This window comes from Neolamprologus brichardi, chromosome 11 (assembly GCF_056152115.1).
Source record: "Neolamprologus brichardi isolate AB-2024 chromosome 11, ASM5615211v1, whole genome shotgun sequence".
In the NCBI taxonomy this organism is placed as follows: Eukaryota; Metazoa; Chordata; class Actinopteri; order Cichliformes; family Cichlidae; genus Neolamprologus; species Neolamprologus brichardi.
Window position 1 is genome coordinate 14779648 of NC_142114.1, and position 20809 is coordinate 14800456.

The following is a 20809-nucleotide window of genomic DNA, read 5'->3' on the forward strand; positions in this document are numbered from 1 at the left end:
ATACTCCACAAAGCTGCAGGGTTCTGCATTGTGTCTTTGTTGAAGCAGTTCAGGTAGTTTACCACTATAGATACTGTAGATAGTTTATTGCCTTGGATACCACAGGTGTTGGCATAGCAACAATAGATTTGGAGTGTCTGTGCTTACTAGGAGCAAACATCAGGGCTGAACTGTTACTTCACTTAAGGATGAGCTACCACATGATTGATACAGTGGAGTAGACTTACAGCTGCAGCTGTACTGTAGTTTAGCTTAATGTGTTGTCCATCATCAGAGAAAGAGATGTAATATAAAACAATCAGACTGGGTTTTTTGCATTTTTTCCAGCGTGAATGAAACAAGCTGAGGGGAGGAAGTGATGTGATTCATTCTGGCATAGCACGGCACATGAAAACAGCGTTGTCACATTTGCAGTTTACGTTGCAAAAGCTTTGAGTTAAAGTAGCACACATAGTACTTTTTAGGGATGAAAAGTGACTAGACTACTGTCTCAAACATTTAGGACTGTAGGTCTATAAATCCATGCTTTTTCTGTTCCCTCAGGGGTCTACTCACTGTTAAATCTTTGACTTAGATTTATCCAATAAGGTTATTAACAAATGCCTTACTGGAAAAAAAAAAGTCCAACATTCCCCTACTTAACAAGTGTTTAATGTCCTAATACAGAGTTATCACGGTGAACATATTTAACCATCAAGTCAGCTTTGAGTTTAATGTTAGCCCAGTGCCTGTCTAAACATACAATATTGACAAAGCTAATGCAAAGTATGGGCTGTTTAATCAGAGCAAGTGTTTTTCTATGCAAATGAACTGAGCCCTCTTTTGACTTAAAAGGCAAACTCACTGCAACAGCATGAACTGAAGAAGAAAAAAAAGCTAACAGGAATTTTAATAACTAAATCAATTGACACAGTGTCCATTACCTGCAGGTCAAATTACTTCTTGATTTCTATTATCTTGGATAGTAGGAAATACTTTTTTCTTAAGACATGACACAGACTACAACAAATTGCCTTGGTTCGTTAAGATTATTCTTTATTATGAAGTGCCACAAAATGCTTTGTGTTCATTGTGCTTACATTGTCTGAATACTGGCTCAAAAAAACCCAGGAGGTCCTCACTCTGCAACAGAGATCCAACCCTCCTGAGGTAAGGTGTGTCAGATATCACTATACAGCAGTAAAAATGTCTCAATCCAAAGGATTCTTTACAAACCCTCTTGCAATAAATGATTATTTAGGTTTATTACCATTCTTTAACTTGAAAATACAAAAAAGAAGAGAGGTCAAGCTAGTACAAGGTTTTTAATTCTTCTCTACCTGAATTCTAGTTAGTTTCATTGTGCTACTTTCTTTAGGGTGGAGATGACTAAAATGGAAGTGCTTAAAGAGGCCAGACCAGGAGCTTGGCCAGAGACAGACACACAGACAAACAGACTCAAAACGAATCCTTTCTCCTTTAAAAACCACTTAACAGCCACACGTCCACTTTAGCCCTAATACATTTAGACTTCAGTGCAAAGTTTCAACCAGAGTTTTAAGAGACAATGATACAATTTGGGATAAGTAAACAGTTAGAGAAACTGCAGAGATGATACTTTCACCCTTTTTTGTCCTATTCTTACGTCTACTATCAGTGTCTGAGAAACGTGTGTAGAAAAATAAAGGTGATGCTTTTGTTCTCTTTGCGTAAAGGGAATCGCAATCGTGCTTTTAAAACTGTTTTTGCAGCTGTTCGCCTATTTTGTATTTATAACTGTTGTTGGGTGTTTTGGCCAAAATCATACATAAAAAGGCAAAAGTGCTCGACCATAACAGACTGGAGCGCTATGACTAATCATCTGATACAATTCAAGTAATTGCAGCTCAAATCTAGTTCATACATCAGGAAAGGAGATAAGACCTACAATTTGCTGACTCACACACTGATTCCCTCAGTCACAACAGAAGTGCTTCCTTTATATTGCCTTTAAAAAAGGTTTCTTTGTAAAATATAATTGTATTGTATTGTGTTATTGTGCGGCAAAGCATTTATCACAAACTGTAGACTTTTTGACTTTATAAAATTGTCAACCGTGGCTGCCTTTGATCATTCATCTCTGAGATAAAAATTTGTTTAGCTAATGCATCCACATAGCCATGCTGTCCTTTTGTCCGTGTGCCCTTATAAACTGTGTTCAGTACCAGCCAGTCCGGACTTACACTGAGTGTCTGAGGAAGCACTGCAATTACAAAAAGCTTTGTTTGTTAATGATTCACATCTGAATATTAAACCTGTTCTATTTTTTTTAATCGCTCAAGCTTCACTGTACACAAAAGTTTAGTCACCCCAAATGGCTCGTCAGCAGGCACCGTGTGCTCACATGTGAGGACGTGCACCCATGCATCTGTGCACCCGTGTTTATGTTTCTATGCGAGATTACGATGTCGACGTGCTGCATTTTATGATGAACACACGAACATTTTCCTGTGCAAATCTGTGTGTCCTCAGTCTGTCTCCTGGGAAGCTCCATGAATCTGTAGAAAAGGTTTCTGAGCTGCAGAGAACTGGGTTCAGCAACACTGGTTTTGACCACCTAGATTAAAGGTTAAATCTTCCATGGGGTCGGGGTTGATTAAAGTTAGCCTGTCCGTAGGTTTCTCAATCTTAGAGTTACCCTTCAGTTGGCCCAGTAGGGGTGAGTGGGGCCTACTGCAGAATAATCAGGACTCAGTCTGGTGTATCTACAACAGTTGTAGCTAAGCTGCAATCAGACCATCAAGCTAAAGTGCATGCTGTTCCTGTGGTTTAAGAAAGCACGCTTTATGGGTTGGAAGCGAACTGGAAGAGCAGATGAGTAATTGCACTGAAGTCGACTTTGGTTCAACTTCAGCTAAACTTCAACTAAACTTTGTTGTTAACAGATAGCAGCTGCATGTCATATATGCTAGCTGTCAATTAAGGGTGATGAATATCTTATTGCATATTTATCCAATCTGATTGCTATTTTAACCTTAACATAAAGATAAAATTGGTGTTATTAAACTTGGCCGACTGTGACAGGAAATACTGTTTAAACACATTTAAGTGTCATTTTGCCATCTCATAAACCATTGAATTTTGATGTATGGCCAATTATCCAATCTAAGTATAATGAAAAGGCCGGAGCCAAAGTAAGGCCTTGTTTGTTTTTGTTAACAATTGAATCACTAGAGCTATTGCAGAGCAGGGCAGTCAGGGTCATACAGTAGTTATCCTACAATAGGCCTCTCACCCAGCAGGCAGCTGATCCCAGCCTCTCTAGTCTACATCCTACATTAGTTCTACTCACTAAGAGGCAGGCAGTGCATAACAAGAGAGGAAAGACAGGACTTTTCTTTTTGATACTCTAACACTACATTGGCATGTTCCCTGATGTCTGTAATATTAGTATTTTTTCTGTTTATGACTATAGGTGAAGTAAAACATACCTGATTTTTAAACTGCTATACAGTAGTAGGTAATACTTCATAACTTCATCATAAAATACCATGCATTAAGTGATTATTGCTTTTAAAGAGTCCTATGGAGGCTCCAAGAGAAAAAAATAATAATATTGCCCTCGGGTTCTAGCTATAGGATTTTGGCAAAAATCATAAGCTTTTTATGATGTTGGCATAGGTTTTCATAATTTTTTTCTTTTTTTTTTTTTGCATGCAATAACGTTAATAAGAAAAAAGGTATTAACAACATAATAGGAAAAAATAGTACTCAAAAAAGTGACATATGCTTTGGCCTGTAGTGGTAAAAAGAGGTTGGCAAATATCCTACATACATATACAGAAATTAAAGTGCAACAAATAAATGGCAACACTTTTCATTGTTATCAAATCAAGTATAAACACATAAAAAAGAAAAAAATGTCAAAACAAATCAATCAATAAATAAATAAATAGTATTTTGACCTCAGTAGTGGAGAGAATATGGTCACTTGGTGCAGCAGAGCATTATTATCATTATTATTACTATTATTATTACTATAATTCTTCCAAAAAAGAAACAAAATCAGAATGAAAAAACTTTCACTGCATTTGAGTGCAGGGAGGAAACTAGTAGCTATAGGCTTACTATTGTCTTTGTCGTCATCCTCATCGTCATCCCTTTTTCCAAAATATACGGAGTCATACTGTATCTAGAAGCCAGGAGGAAGTCAGTATTAATGTCTCCATCCTCAATGGACAGAGGAAGAGGACGTGAAGAGTTTTGTTTTTGTTTTGTTTTTTTTGAGGAAGTGCATGCGTCGATCAGTTAAATCCTTAAGTGGGCAAATCTCAAGGAGAAAAAATTGTGCTATCTTCATCATATTCATTATCATGAATAGGCTCCAAGGGAGGCGAGGTGGGGGAGGGGGCGGAGGGCCGGTGAGGAGGGGTGAGGAGGGAAAGCAAGGTCATATTCTGACCCAAAAATATATTGTTTGTGTCTGCAGTTAAGTCCGTAAGGGTAATTGTAATTCACGTCTGCAGTTTTGTCTCGTTTGATCTATATGGGGGGTCATGCATCTAGGGGGCCGAGAGGAGAGAAGGGGCCTTTGAAGCAGGCAGACTCATAGTGCTTGTTCAGGTAACTCTTGAGCGCGAAGGTCTTGTTGCAGCGTTTGCACTTGAAGTGTTTGAAGGCCGAGTGGGTCTGCATGTGAGCGCGCAGGTTCGAGCGATCTGCGAAGGCCTTCCCGCAGTGGGCGCACCCAAACGGTTTCTCCCCTGTGTGCGAGCGCATGTGGCCCTGTAAAAGCCAAGGTCGGCTGAACGCCTTTCCGCACACATCGCACTTGTGCTTGAGGTCATGAGTGAGCAGGTGCATGGCCATGGCGGGCATGGACACGTACACCTTCCCGCAGGTCGGGCATTTCTTTGCCAGCTTGCTGTCCAGCGAGCGATGCGTTTGTTTATGCCGGCTCAAGTTGGAAGACGTGGCATAGGTTTTGCCGCACTCGTTACAGGTGTGCCTCTGGATGGTCCTGGGGCTGCTGAGAGCTTTCCTCTTCGAGCGGCCATCGGTGATGAAGAAGGCATCGACTGTGTAACCCTCGCTCACTGCAGCGTCTCCATTGATATAACCATCCGTGAGTTCTGAGCCAGGGCTGTCAGGAGACTCAGAGTCGGGAGCCCCATAGTCACTGTGGATACCGTCGTAGAGAGGATCAGGAGAGGGGACCTTGATGCCACTGTCACTCTCACCATCGTACACAACAGGGCTGATGTAGTCACTGATGTAACCAGCTGTTAATGGAAAACAGACAACAGTATTAGCATATTGAAAAGAGAGCTCATCTTAACATGGTATGGAAATTTAGTGGTGTACAGGACTTGACCAAAACATTAGTTACTGATGCCCCTATTGACATAACTTGATAGGTAGTAAAGAAACTGCTATGTTAAGATTAAGGTGGCAAAACATGTTCTATGATCACAGAGAGATCCATACCAACAGGAAATGTGAAGGGCATTAATTCCTGCACGTGGAGAAAACTGCAGGAAACACATGAATAAGTCCAGATTAGCATTAAACTGCTGTAGCCTGCTAGACAAGCTTATCTTTCAGTACAGATACAGTAATGACAGAGATTCAGTACGCTGACCAGAATTACACAATCTGAATTGGTGGAATTAAATAAGCGCTTACTCACTGATGCAAACTATTATAATATGCCATTTGGGATATACAGCTGGCTTTACACAGCTGTGTGATGTTTTCCCCTGAATCTTCTTCCCACTCGAGTGCATTTATGTTTATAATAAAGACATAGAGATGGGATAAATATTTCAAACAGCTGGTTCATCCCACCAGTAACTTGTTGCTGACATGTTACTGTAGAAACACAAGAAAGCCTCCACCAAGTGTTATGAGCAACAATGACAAAAAAAACAGTGACATGACAGGTGTTACTGTATTATATTTGATGAAAAACCAATTTGAATTTCCTTTTAAATAAAACCACATATGGCACCAAAGTATGTGAAACATAAGGCAACAGTAAGATCTATTCCTCATCTCACTCTAAATGTAGAGATATAGATTTTAAGAGGCTTTTCAAATGTGAGTGAGCACCCCACCATGATACTGCCACATCTGTGTCCAAGTCAGATCCCTGCATTTGTCTTACAGATATGACAGTCTTCGTAATCAGCTCACAAACAGCAGATCAGCAGCAACAGGAGCTGCACGTAAAAAAAATGTGAATAGACATTTTAAAATACTGAGCGTTAGTCACTTGCCTGCATAACTGTGGACCTTAGCGGTGTATTGAAAGGGTCTGCAGGGTTAGGGTTTGTTCAGGGATAATTCAGCAATACATTTCCCTTAGCCATCAAAGGCTGCAGTCAAGACACTTCTTCTGTAAATGGTAAATGCACACAAGCTGACCCTGAACTCGAGAGAGCTGATTTAGCGTGTGAAAATGAGCATCAGCACCACGGACAGATCCAGTGCAGTGCGTGTCAGGGGCACGATGACGGCAGGCCTGCAGTACCGGCTTGTGATGTGGTGTTTCTTTTCTTTGTTTCACAAATCTGTGGAGCTGATGACTTGGAGGACAGGCTTTAATTACAGGAATCCATTCAAAAGCTGTACAGGGACACACAGCACAGTCAGCTTATGCTCCTGTTCCCTGATGATTGGTGCATTTTTGGAGAAAAATAACGCTCATTCAAATTTTATGTGGAAAATAATACATATGTATTTCTTTAATGTGTACTAACCAGCACTATATATAACCAAATGGGTCATACATTTTTAGATTTAAGCGTAAATATGCACTTGTTGTACACTGCTGTTTATATTTTTAATATGGATCGACAGGTTGGATAAGTTAATAGCTCCAATTCATCCTTAATTGTCCCTGAAGACAAGCTAATAGTGGCAATATTAGCTGAGCTTATATCAAGCTGCTCCAACAAAAACTATCAATAGAAACACATTAGGTTCAACACATAATAGAGTGTAAAAATGAACTGGAACAATAACTAACCTATAAGATAAGATCCAACTAATCAATGTTTTTGAGAGGCTGTTATTATGATGAAAGCACGAAATAATGACCACAGGTTTTGGAACACCTGCTCATTACTTATGTGGTCTCGGTAATGAACAAGCAACAAGCTCCATGTGACGCACATATTCTATCTCTCCACGTATGATCACAGCCATGTAACATCCACTACAACGTCCCGTCACATCATTCACTCAGGGCGGGACATAAATTATTCCAAAGCCGGTTCGTTCGAGCAGAAGGTTGTTCCCAACACTGCGTTCTGCTGTGTGCTGACTCTGCTCCGAGCCATGTAGAAGCTGCATTAAGCTGTTAACATCGCATGTTAGGGATGGAGACAAAAGGTGGCCGGGACAGGCTGAACAGGCGGCCGATGGCGTGTGAGACCTAGCAGGGCTTGTTAACTTCGACGTCATAAATACATCGCTGACAGCTTGCGTGCTGAGAATCACAGACAGGTCCGCGCATGGGACGCACATGTTAGCCTGTGGATGACACTGGGACGGGAGTCATGCGGTCTACACGGGCAGAGGCATCGCTCTCTTTCTTTTCTTCCCCCTGTAAAATGTGACGCACATAGTTGCAGGTTGTGCGGAAGTTTGCAGCTTTGGAGGAGCACAAAACAGCCAATCATTTTGAGTCTTTTCGGGATAATTACAAAAGTCACCCTCATATGGCTAAAGAAACGTCTGAAAATGGTATAAGAGAAGAAATGCATCCACATTCAACAGTTACAGCGTCATAGCCACAGTGCAGAAATCTGCCAACACTGCAAAACTGGGACAGGCACACCTGTACAGAGCACGAGGGGGAAGGGCCACGCACAACGTCGAAAGATGAGCCTGAGATGAGACTCGTTTTATATGCAAAGAAGAAAGCAATGTTTCAGGGAAACACTAAAAACCTGTTAGAGTGTTTTACAAGACAACGCTGTTATATAAAGGATGTTAAAACGATGCTTCACCTGCAGGCGAAGGTGAAGACATATGTCAGAAGACCATTATGCAGCTTTTACACACACACAGACACACAGACACACACCACACACACACACACACACACACACACACACACACACACACACACACACACTTATCAGGAGATAACCACGGTGTTCCATCAGATTATTTTCTGCAAACTCAGAGCTACATGGGAGGCAGCTCTTGTGCATCTCAAACATCACCCCGAGCTTGCCGAAACATAACCGCAAAGGGTTTCGACTAAAACCAAGTGAAAGTGAGCTCAATATGAATAACCACTGTCCCGTTTCTGTCTCCTTTAAGCTTACTTACACTGCGAAGGGAGAGAAAGACCCCGCTGGGTATAAGCCAGAATCGATGAAACATGCGATGCGCTTGATTTAGTTGATTTCACAAGTGACCTTTTCGCTTCGGCGGCAGCTCAACTCCTAGAGTTGAGCCCAAACGCTTCGACCGAGGATAATGTAACTTATGTACCCCGGTAAATAAAGTCTTAGACTGTGCGGTGTGGTAACATCCAGTTATCAGAGTGCATAGTTTTATGAGATTGACAGGTCTTCGGTGTTTTACTGTCTGAGCTCTTTTGCATAAGTGAAGCAGCGAGCAATTCTTTCACAGTCTGTGCTATTGATAACGCTTTGCTCCACTTTGATATTTTTCAATGCGCTGATTAGTGGAGGGCTTTGAAGCTTTTATTACCCGTGAGAAAAGTAACAAGCGTGTGGTAACTCTATGCTGTCTGATGTTTTGTAATTATCTGCCTTGATTACACCCACATCACCCCACAGGTAGTCAGCCACTCTGCAATAAGTTTCAGAGGTTATTGATGTTAGATGATGCTACGCAAGATAAAAGGTGAAGAAAAAAGGAAATGCTGTGCTGATACACTCTGAGTTCACGCTTAGATTTTATAGTTATTGTTTGGCAGGAATGTGCACCGGTGTATCAAGCCCCAGGGTCAATTTTTAACGACCAATCACAGGAGGGAATCCCTTTAAGGCACAACAGGTAAATCCTGTTGAAGTCTCAGTCTTATTTCGGAAACATGTTCCCACCTTCGCCAACCTCCTCCTCTGTGAAATCGATTTTCTTCCGAGACACCTGTTAGTGCGCGCTGTGTAGGCTGCATGACCTACCTTTGTCATGTAGCCGCAGGCTGAGGTCTGTCCTGTGCCGGTAGGCGTTCTCCAGATCCGCCCCGGTGGAGAAATCATCCAGTTTCACCTTTTTTACCAGGAAAGACCTTGGCATGGTGGTGAGACACCGACAAGCTGCGCGCACACACGCACTCACAAACACAACGACACACACTCGCAAACACAGCCGATCGCCGACAGGCAGGCCAGCGTGGTGATTCGCCCGTGACACACCAATCAGACCGGCGGCCCGGGGGAAGATTGTCTTCAGATTGGGGAGAAAGCGCGAGCCTTGAATTGATCCGGTGAAAGAGTTGACGATCAACAAGCGCTTGTGTGTTCTTCCTCTTCTGCTTCGGTCTCTCTCGCTGTCGTCTGTCCGCCCCGTTTAGTCCTCGCGCACAGGAGGAAAGAAATGCAACTTCAGCACCGGACAGCTCCCTCCGAGGCGCGGGGAGGGGGTACGGGGGAGGCGAAGGGGTTGCCTCGTGCTCTTTTGAGCTCGCGGGAAGGCTGCAGACCAGGGGACAGAGGGCTCGCGAGCAGTCAGGGGAGATAAATAAATAAATAAACGAAACAGGCGATGGAAGACACCCCGCAACGCGCTCGGGCCTCTTTAAAGAAGAGGAAGAGGAGATGGAGCAGGGAGAGGAGGAGGAGGAGGAGGAGGGAGGGAGGGATGCGAAGAAAACAAGAGGGAAAATTGAAGGATAATTTTTGGAAGCTTTTCAGTAAGAGAAAAAAAACGGTCGGACACCTCGTCCTCCCCTCTTTGCCAGAGAAATTAGTCCTTTATTCCACCTGATGACGACCACTCAGGCCGGTAAGGGAAAAAAAAGAAAGAAATCACAGTAAGACTCCCTGCGGACGGATACATCAACAGCATCCCCCCCTTTCTCTCCTCTCTGTATCCCTCTCTCTCTCTCTCTCTCTCTTCCCCTCGTCTCTCTCTTTGCAGCTTCCGCGAGGTGTTCCCGTGAGTGTGCCGTCTCGCGATCAGCTGTTGGCATTTATACGGCGCAGTGAGAGAGAGAGAGAGAGAGAGAGAGAGAGAGATGGGGGGGATGGATAGACGCACGAGTAGAAGGAGTGCTTAATTTAATCCATCCCACATCCCCGGGGAGCGACGACTGGCCCGGATGATTTATTGAAGCTGTTATCACCCCCCCCCCCCCCCCTTCTTTCTCTGTCTTTCATTCTCCTTTCTCCCCTTCTCTTCATTTGTGTGTGTGTGTGTGTGTGTGTGTGTGTGTGTGTGTGTGTGTGAGAGAGAGAGAGAGAGAGAGAGAGAGACGCCATGTTTTGAGGAGATAAGACTGAAAATTATTGTTATGGTTTTTTAAGCTCATCGATTTGATTGCGCTATCGCGGCGTGTAACACGAATTTTAAATATTGACCCATTGTGCATGATTCCTAGCAGTCCATGTACTTTCGTTTTTTGGGGTCTCCCCCTACATTTGAGCATATTGTATCTTTTCTTTCTCTCTCTCACTTTCCTTTCCCATCACATGGATTTTACGGCGGAATATTAACTAGCGTGCTGAGAGCCTACTAATTATCATTAATGTCGCCCCGAAGGCAAATGGTTGCAGACCAAATGGAGTGTTTTACAGTGGCTGAAGGTAGAGTACTGTCAGCTCCAGGGTCACACCGGGTTCACTGAAAACTTTTCCTGCAAGATGTCGATATTATGTAATAACAACAGCGATCTTTTAAGATGAATGGATCACATGTATTCAGACTTTTCATGTTCCATGAGTATGAGATTAATTTAAGTTATTTCACTGTGAAGTGGAAGAGGGGAAAGTCATCATTTCAATTAGGTAGTCCAGTGTTTTAAATTTGAGTGTCATGCATGATCTAAAATGTGGCTTTGCATGGGCTGACACAATAATTACACACTGCTGTGTTGCTTTGGGCCTAAATGCAAGTGCAAATGTCTAAGATTGAAGGTAAAGTGTTGCTTTAAGTTTGTGAACAGCTGGAAAGTTGATAAACATCTGTTACAGGTTAGAGGGAGCTCAGTGGATAAGTCAGATCCAGAGAGAACACACTTAAAGATCACCAGTTTGTCCTTTTAATAACTGGTGTTAGAGGTTATAATACGGTCTGCATAAACTTGGTTTCACCTAAACCAAAATTTGTGGGAAATTTGAGGGTAAAAACATTTAGCTTCAAAGGTATTAATTAAAATTTAAATAAACACATCACTTTCTTAATAAATGCTTTAATGTGTGTTCAATCATCTCTTTCTCATTCAGAGAAAAATATTGCATTATCGCATTGTCATTATTAGATTAATAGTACTGTTCTGGTTCTCAGGTCCAAAACTATTTTATTTGAGGAATATCAACATGTGAGGAAAAATTATTCGCCAGATAAATATTAAAGATTTAGACTATTTATGTCTAATGACAGAAACGTAACAAAAGGGATTTTTGTCGTATATATATATATATATATATATATATATATATATATATATATATATATATATATATATTTAGCTATGAGGATCATCCTTGACTAAGACTTTTTTTAATCTTCAATCTTTCTTTTGAAGTAAATTAACTCATAATCTCTGTCAGACAGACAGATGGAGAAGGACAGCACACCGATGTCAAGTTAGAGAGGCAGATTTGGAGAAGGAGGGTTTTATTTTCTTTGTTTGCAGTAATGATAAGAGCTTGTTTGAGCTCAGTGGATGGATATCTAGGGACCGGAGGAGTCATGTGAGCAAAAACAAGTGTGCAGAAGTTCAAGGTGGTTTGGTGTGACTTCTATGTATGTGCACCTTATATTGATTACAGCCCATGTGACCAGTGCAGTCTGTGTGTTCAGTATTTTTTGATGATAAATCATGACTGTGAAAGCATTCTGTGGATTGTGTGTGTGTGTGTGTGTGTGTGTGTGTGTGTGTGTGTGTGTGTGTGTGTGTGTGTGTGTGTGTGTGTCCATCTGTTGTCCTTAATCAGGGAAAGAGCAGATGAGTTCCGTCACCTGGAGACTGGCTCAGGGAGGTCCAATTAAACACACAAACTCACACACACACACACACATACACACGCAACTGGCCTCACACATGAACACACAACACACAACACCCTCTACAACAACTGTCAGTCGACTAAAATAACCCACGACATTAACAATGTATTTCATCATCACTAGTGGATATGTGGGTACACACACATACACACGCTGACAAACACATATGGACTAATAAGACACACACACACACACATCCGATGCACTGAAACAGATCTTAGTACACACAGGCACACTTCAGACTCATGCATAAAGGTTTAAAGTGCTTCCTGTGTTTAGATTAAGTATTAGTTGACATTCGGCATATTGAAAATTAGTTTTACTCTTAATTCAAATGCCAAAGCATGCTAGGCGTCACTCATTGTGTCTGTATCAGACCCAGGAAGTGAGAGTAATTTCTAAAGATATTTCACTGCAAAGTACATGAGTGTGAACTGTAGCCAAATGTGGAAAGCTCTGGGTGTTCTCTGTCTGCTGTCATCCTCACACTTCGCTAACAGCGCCATACTTTATTTTTAGGGAGGTTTTTAATTTGTGAGGAATATATATATATATATATATATATATATATATATATATATATATATATGTGTGTGTGTGTGTGTGTGTGTGTGTGTGTGTGTGTGTACATACTGTTTGAAATGTTTGAATGGTGTAAAATGTGTACTTTCGTGTGTCTTATTTATTATTGCAGTCGAAATAGAAGTGATTACACTCCTCATAATTTAAGGGGAGCTCCCTTGCCTCCTTCCTGTGACTGCATTACTGTTTTAGTAAAGTTTAACCTTGTAGTTTCTGTCAAAGAGCACCCAAAGCATTTGTTTTAGGTATTTTTCTCCACCAGCATCCACAGAGGCTGACATTATGCAATGTCCTTCACACTGTCCGAGCTGTCACAGAGACTCTGACTTCCACTGATAACGGTTGTGCAAAGAGCCGGACTGTGCAGTAGTCCATGGACAGCCACTGGCGCTATGGCTACTTGTATACCTCCTGATTGTCGCTGGAGCTGAGCACCACTGATTTTTGGGGAGGGGTTTTAGAGGCTCATTGATCTTCTTGTAACCTTTTTCCATTTTTGTGAAGTCTTGCGGTTGGATTTTTCAATTCCTCTGCTAATTCTCTTCGATGTAGAGGCACAGTGCAGAGATACAGACACCATCATCTCCTTTTTGTTTCACTGATTTTTTTTTAATCACAGGTGTAATTAGTTTCACTGTGTTGGGTTTCCACTTGTTTAACAATATAGTTTTCCTTAAGCATTTTTTAAAGAAAATGAAATATTTTTTTACTTTAAAGGAAAACTGTGCTCTTCAATTCTGAAATTAGACAGGTATTTGGAGCCGATACGACTTTGAATCACGTAACATGTAACGAATATTGCTCAGGGGTGCACTCACTCCTGTTGTAATCATGCCATGATGTTTGTTTTACATTATAAGACTGATAATGATTCATAGTGCCAGAGAAAAGGACCTTCTATATATTTTTGTTTTAAACTAAAAATAGAAAATGAGGCAGTATTGTTGTTACGTAAAGAGTGATCCATCCACTGTTAAGGTAACATTTTCTTCCATTTCCCCCTGTTTTTCTGTGTGTGTGCACACTGTAAACCCTGTTAAAGCAAATTCTTTCATTTGGATCTTGAGCAAAGAGAAAAAAACTGGCTTAACGTGTGTGTGTGTGTGTGTGTGTGTGTGTGTGTGTGTGTGTGTGTGTGTGTGTGTGTGTGTGTGTGCGTGTCAGGCCTGAGGTTAGTCGTGATAGATGTCCGGTGCATTTTAATTGCCGCGGTGCCACGTCAAAGGACGACACCTGTGTTGTACACCAAACACAGAGACGCTGCCCATCTGCTCTGTGTACATTTTGAGTGAGGATGTGTGTAGGTGGATGTAGGTGGGTGTACAGGCAGCCATGCGACAGGCAGGCAGCATGTGCAGGTCCACTTGTTTTCCATCATTGTATAAACAGACCTAATTTTTTCAGATGTATCTCTCATTATCATATCTCACCCCTGTGTGACTACACATCTGCAGTATTTAAGCATTTTTCAGTATCACTTAGTGTATCAGCATTACATTTAACTTATTATTTGTGTTATAATTTTATTGTTATCATGTGGTTTGGGTGGGTTTTTTTTCTGACTTAAAACAAAATATTTCAAGTGTCAAAAATCACATTTCTGCCTCTTTCCCACTCTCTGTCTCTTTTTGCCTCTTATTTCGTCTTTCCTGAAGGTGAGTCTCTGTTCCGTCCTAAAGCTGTTCTGTCGCAGTAACGCTAAATATTGCTGAGCAGTTCTTCTCATCAGGCACACACATACGCACACACATACATACACACATGCACACTTGCAGACACGCAAAAGTGCTGGGCTAGGGGAGAAATGTGGCCTGTTTCTTTGCAGTTTTTGATGACTCCCACTGTACTGGTGAAACAGAATGCAGTGTACATTAGCACAGGATAGAGTGTCCCAAAACGGAGGAGAGGAGAGGAGAGGAGAGGAGAGGAGAGGAGAGGAGAGGAGAGGAGAGGAGAGGAGAGGAGAGGAGAGGAGAGGAGAGGAGAGGAGAGGAGAGGAGAGGAGATACATTTTTTTATGGTTGAGATGATTTCATTTGATTTATGATTCATCTCAGCTTGAAAAGATAAAGAGATCATATCTGTGGGTTGCACAGGGTGGGTTAAATATCAGACAGTATCACTCTAATTCACTATACATAACTATGATCAGTTGATTCCAATAAAAAGGGATCATTCTATATTTATTAAACACTTTTCATGCCAAGAGTGACTCTGTCAGTGACTTCAAACAGGATAAAACAATTATCCTTGCTCGTTGCAAAGTACTGACATCTGCCTTTCAGCAACTCAGTAATTAACAATTTATGTCCTGTTTGTGTCATTTGAATCCAAATAATAGTGTAAAAGCTACAAGCCGTAGCACAGGTTGCATGCAGGATTACCGCTTTAGTGGCTCCACTTGCCTGTGTCACTGTTAGGTTGCCAGATTTATCTCACATAGCCCCTGAAAAATCACAACCTATTACACTCTGGGTTTCTGAAGGAAACCAAATATAATATGTTCACTAATCATCTATAGAGGTGCTGGTAGGCAGATTTTATTACATTTCGACAGAGCTGTTTCCCCTTTAAGTCTATGTGTTAAATAGCTGTCTGCTGGCTCTAAGTTAATACTGAACGTATGAACACATTAGGGGTATTGATTTTTCTATCTAACTCATGCCGAGAATTTGAGCGTACATGTTATCTCCATAAAATATCACATTATTACTATACGAGAAAGAGGATCAATGCTATGGTTGAAAAATATAAACCAAATAGACAATAACAATAAATCAGTCATTGTATTTTGTGGTTCAGGACTTTGTCCATTAATATTCAGGGTTGGTAGTGAAATCCTATGTCGAGGTGTTCTTAAGCAAAACACGTTACTCCCACTGTGTAGATTACATTTAATGGCCACTTTCTTAGGTACACCTTTCTACCACTGTTGCTTTCTGAACTGCTTTAATTCTTCATGTCACAGATTCAACAAGGTGCTGGAAACATTCCTCAGAGGGTTTGGTCTATATTGACACGATAACATCACAAAGCTGATGCTTATTTGTCAGCTGCGCATCCTTGATATGAATCTGCTGTTCCACCACAACCCAAAGGTCCTATATTGGTTGAGATTTGGAGACTGTATCATACATGAAAATAATCTAATTTTGAATAAAATATCTCCCTCTGTTACTGCAGCTTCTGTTCTGTTCATGCTTTGGAGAGGCAAAGCATGAAATGGACACACTATCGGTAACGGGTTGCATCAGCCTGTCAGTCACCAACAAATGTGCCACATTTAGATTAACCTTAATCACTTTTCTTCCCCATTCCAATGCTCAGTTTGACCTTCAGCAGGTCATCTGGACCATGCCTACAGTGCATAAATGCACTGACTTGCTGCCATGTCACTGGCTGATTGAAAACCTAACCCAGTGGCTGATGAGTGCATATGTGAGGAAACTAGAGAAATAGTGGAGCAATAAAGTAGAAAATCATCATACCACTTTATTGATTTAAAAAGCAAAAGTGCATCAGCATCAACATTCAATCAGTTTTCATTCAAATTAATATTTTTGTTCTTCTCGTGACAGAAACTGTGATTGCGTTCAAATGTATAAATCAATTCTTCTTCAGTCTTTTGGTCTCGCCAGCTCTCCAAAGCTAACAAGAAGCTTCATTTCATAAATAAATCTGGAAAACTATATAGGATCAATGAGCTCTCGTAAAACTGTTTAATGCAGTTGGATTGTGTATGTAATGAAGTGATAACAGAAGATTTCACACTCAGCAGAGTGGAGATGAATGCTTCTGACATTTATTTCCGTTGCAGGAGACAAACAGTACACGTATTCTCCAAACAAACAACTCTTGTTCAGACACAGACTGCTTGCTCGGTTGAAAAAGCACTCGGGTAGCCTTTCTGTGTATTTCCCTAAACTCCTTCTGACCCACAATGCTACTGTGAGAGATATTTCTCTTCCTCTCTCTATCTTGGGGTAATTGTGTGAATCAGGAGAGATTGCATTTACCCAGACAGCTGAGTGGCGAGCTGGCAGGGTAATAAATGGCCTGATAACCAGCACTACTCTGATCCCTCTCAACGCAGAAATAAGAACAAAAAAAAAAATCATTACCTCCTTCAGACAGGCCTATTCGGCGATGTCACCTGTGATAAAGAGATACATATTTCGGAAACACGGGGTGGCAGGAAGGAAAGGAAAAATGGGAGAAGGGATGAGAGACAGAGTGATATCTTAAGTAAAACAGTTATGACAACGTTCCAGGTAACAGTTTTATTTATTTTACAGATTGCCCCATTTCTTCGATGTTTTTGAAACAAGGAGCCTGAAACCAGATACAACAATGAAATGGAATAGTGTCAGTGCCAGGGTTTTGTGCTACATCCTTCCTCTGCAGCAAACGACTTCACGTGGGAGCTTTGACAAAAAATCAGAGGATGTGTGACCTGTTTCACATTACCTTTAGTTTGTGTCCATCCTGGCTGTGTGCACCTCTTAAGCAAGATCGAGCCAATCAAGGAAGTAATCAAAAAATTTGGAAGTGAAATGATACCAGTAGACCCACACACAGTCTCAGCAGTGTATGCAAATGCAAGCTCTGGCTTTGAAACCGGCATTACTTATTTAGCTTGCATTCATGTACAGTACAAAGGCAGTCGCTGCAGCATCAGGTTGATGTTTTTAGGTTTTTGTTTGTTCCAGGACTTGATCACATGACTACAAAGCTATGCAGACAACAATTTGTGTCACACTGAGGCAGATCTGTCCATAGCTCCAAGAGTAACTGGGAATAAAGACGAGTTTCAAAGAAATACATTTTGATCTCTAAAGCCGCTATAATCAGTATTTAGATCACTACGTGTACATTTCAGGGCGATGAAGCTGCAGAGAATTATTACTTGACCTTTTCTGGGCGTTTAACCGTCCTTAAGCCCAGCATTGTTTTCAGCCAGAGCAGGCGATTCTTCTCAAATGAATAGAAAGCTCTAAAAAGATGCAAGTGGGACTGGTGTTTCCCCAGGAGAACAGAAGAGTTTAACTGGACTAAGTGAGCAAAAACACAGCTTCAGACTAATGTTCAATAAATAATAACTGCTTGGGAACAGCCCAAGCAGCACAGTGTTGGAAAGTGAGGACAATTCCAAATAACCTGGAATCCACATCCACATGAACCTGATACAAACCAGTCACGGAAATACTGTCGATTAAAAGGCCCGACAGCACCACTGAACCCTCAAGCCCTTCAGCCTAAGGCTTCAAATCCCAGTGGACCTCAAGTGAACCTTCTGACAGGCTGCTTCACCACATGCCTCAACCACATCAGCAAGGACTTTAAATCTTGTAGAAAGCAGAGCATGTGGGACAGCACATAACTGGGTGCAAGCTCTGCAGCCTGCAAGAGCTGCACACCCAATGGTGGCTCAGGAAGTACCAGAGAGTCCTAGAGTCTCCCTAAAATCTCTGGAAAGTGATACAAGATTGACAAATTGTGCATCAGCAGATTGAAGAGGGGTTTTTTTTTCAATAACTCATAGGACCACACACACAGATTCAAAACACAAAAAATAGGAAAAAAAAAAAACCTGCACTGCACGGTTATTCTTTTAAATATATTTTATTTGTCATAATGAAGCATCCCAGCTTGCATGATTGTCCACATGACCTCACAACTTTTTCTAACCAAACAAGGAACAAACACTGACTGGAGTAAATGGTTCCAGATTTTGGTCTTCAAGTTTAACCACCCCACTGACAAACTTTGTTCTGTTTGTTAAAACGCTCTTTATAAAGTCTTCTAATCATGGCTCTGAAGAGTGCAGTATGAACAGCGCTCAGTGCTGGCGGTAACATGGAGCGAATATGTTTCTTATTTCAAAATCATCAAAAGGAGCCAGATAACCCCTCAGTGGCTACACAGGCTCACTGCTCTTGCTCCCTTCTGGTCTCCTCCTCCTCCACCTCTCAGAGTGTTTCCAATATTATCAGGGGTTTCATCCCTTTGTTCCATCTACACCACTATTGCTTCTGCTTTTTTTCCAACCCCATCTCACACACAAGCAATCTGTCTCAGAAGCAAACACTCGCTCACACACACATATGTGCTATCCTGATTACAGATACACATAAGCACCCTGAAGGGCACGTGCACAGCACAAACCCCTGCTCACGCACACACTCGCACATGCCCAGCGTGAATGTTCGCTTGAGGCTGGAGCTTCAGCAGCCGCCTGATGTTCCATCAGCAGGACAGCACATAACTATTCCAGCAAACTACGACTCGAATCTTGCAATGTTTTGTCAATACCGCTAAATCAACTTTATTTGCCCCCAAAGGCCAAACGGTTTACAAACGCACTTCTATTATGAACAAATGAACTTTGAATGAACCCATTACATGTTGTTGTTTTTTTTATCTATTTATTTTACAAAAGTGCCCCTGCCTATTTTCTGTTACAGCAGACTAGCCCTCTGAGGTGCCACCAAACTCTGTGTCACCACATGTAACGTGACTGTGGATTTAATGCTTGTTTCACAACACAAAAGCATGATGTACAGTCAAATAAACCTCTGTAGGTGCAATGTCGGGAAGGTTGTGAACAGACGTGACAGCCGAGAAATGTGAAAGGAATTGCATTTGCATAAATATAGTGGGGAAAGCTACGAGAAGGTGAACGATACAGGTGAGTGAAGACTTGACTGTTTCTAATTCTGGGACACAGGCGGTGAGGTCTGTCTCCAGGGTTTCTCCCAGTGTTTGCAGAGTGTCATGTGAAAATGTCGCCTCTGTAGTGCGTTTTGTGTAGCGGTGACCTTTTAAGGATCACAAGTATGCAGGAGCTCCGCAACACAAAGAAGCCAGACTGTTGGAAGTAGATTATGTTTAGGTTTAAGCAGAAGGACTGAATAATACAAACTATCCGGGGGGGAAGTGTTCACTGAAAGGAGTCACAATGCCATCGCAGCTTTCATGCCCCAGTGACTTGAATTATTTACATTTTTTTCTTTTCAGTTTTATTTATACGGCATCACAACAACAGTCACCTCAAGGCGCTTTATATTGTAAGGTTAAGACTCTGCAATAATAGACCGAAAACTCCAACAATCACACGATCTGCTTTGAGCAAGCACTGGCGACAGTGGGAAGGAAGAACTTGATATGAGTCAAGTTTCATATTATCATTATTCAATATTATTGCAACCTCAAAACATTTAAAACATTTTTCAATATACTGAGTTTTGCAATAATATATAATGTGACTGATCACCTGTTTCTCATGTCCCCCACAGGTAAATTTGTCAATATCTATTTTATGCACGCGATAAAGTTATCAGTCTGTTCCTTTCCTTTCCGCTGTTTTTATTCTTGGACGATCCTTGAGCGCAACGATTCTTGTGCATCCTACCACAAAGGTCATTTACATTACTTGTTTTTTTCTTTGCATTTTCCCTTCTTTGGTGAAGGGGACTCCTCAGATGACAAAACACAGGTGTGTTCCTTTATATATAATCTGAAGCTGCTGACTCAAATTAAAATTTACCTCCACAGCATGCAAATGCCTTCAGATTCTCATCTCAAACTATGTGTGTAAAACATGATTAAATATATCCATTGTATTCAGCCACAGTATTTAAGATAGAGGGACAACATGGCCCAAACCACAAACCGGCACCAGCTCCTACGTATTATTAATGGATTACTTCTAAATTTGTGAGAATGCATTAGATTGCTGGAAGATGTAATTACACACAAGTTATTCTTTTTTTCTACTAAATAGATTTTTCAAAATTATTGACTGTACCTTTTAGAAAAGATGAACGTATTAGTATAAACAAAGGTGATTCATTTGTTAAATTTTGCTCTACTAACAGCTTCTTTTTAAGGCTAATTTAATCAATCAGGTTTATGACTAAAAGGAAAATATTACGGCCATAAAGTATTAACATTAATTATGTTATTTCCTTTTTGTCTCTGCCATTGTTTTGACTGTGATCCTAATAATAACCACAAATATGTCATATACAGTTAAAATATCATAGACATGATA

General features: G+C 41.2%; 1 protein-coding gene across 1 annotated transcript; it reads right to left on the bottom strand.

The window, feature by feature from the left end:
• Positions 1 to 660: 660 nt before the first annotated feature.
• LOC102799540 (transcriptional repressor scratch 1-like) lies at positions 661 to 10088 on the bottom strand. Its single transcript, XM_006801340.2, has 2 exons — positions 9126 to 10088; positions 661 to 5240 (listed from the first exon to the last, which is right to left on the bottom strand). The coding sequence occupies exons 1-2, from the start codon at positions 9238 to 9240 to the stop codon at positions 4513 to 4515; spliced, it is 843 nt and encodes a 280-aa protein (XP_006801403.1). The 5' UTR covers positions 9241 to 10088; the 3' UTR covers positions 661 to 4512.
• Between the last annotated feature and the right edge of the window lie 10721 nt (positions 10089 to 20809).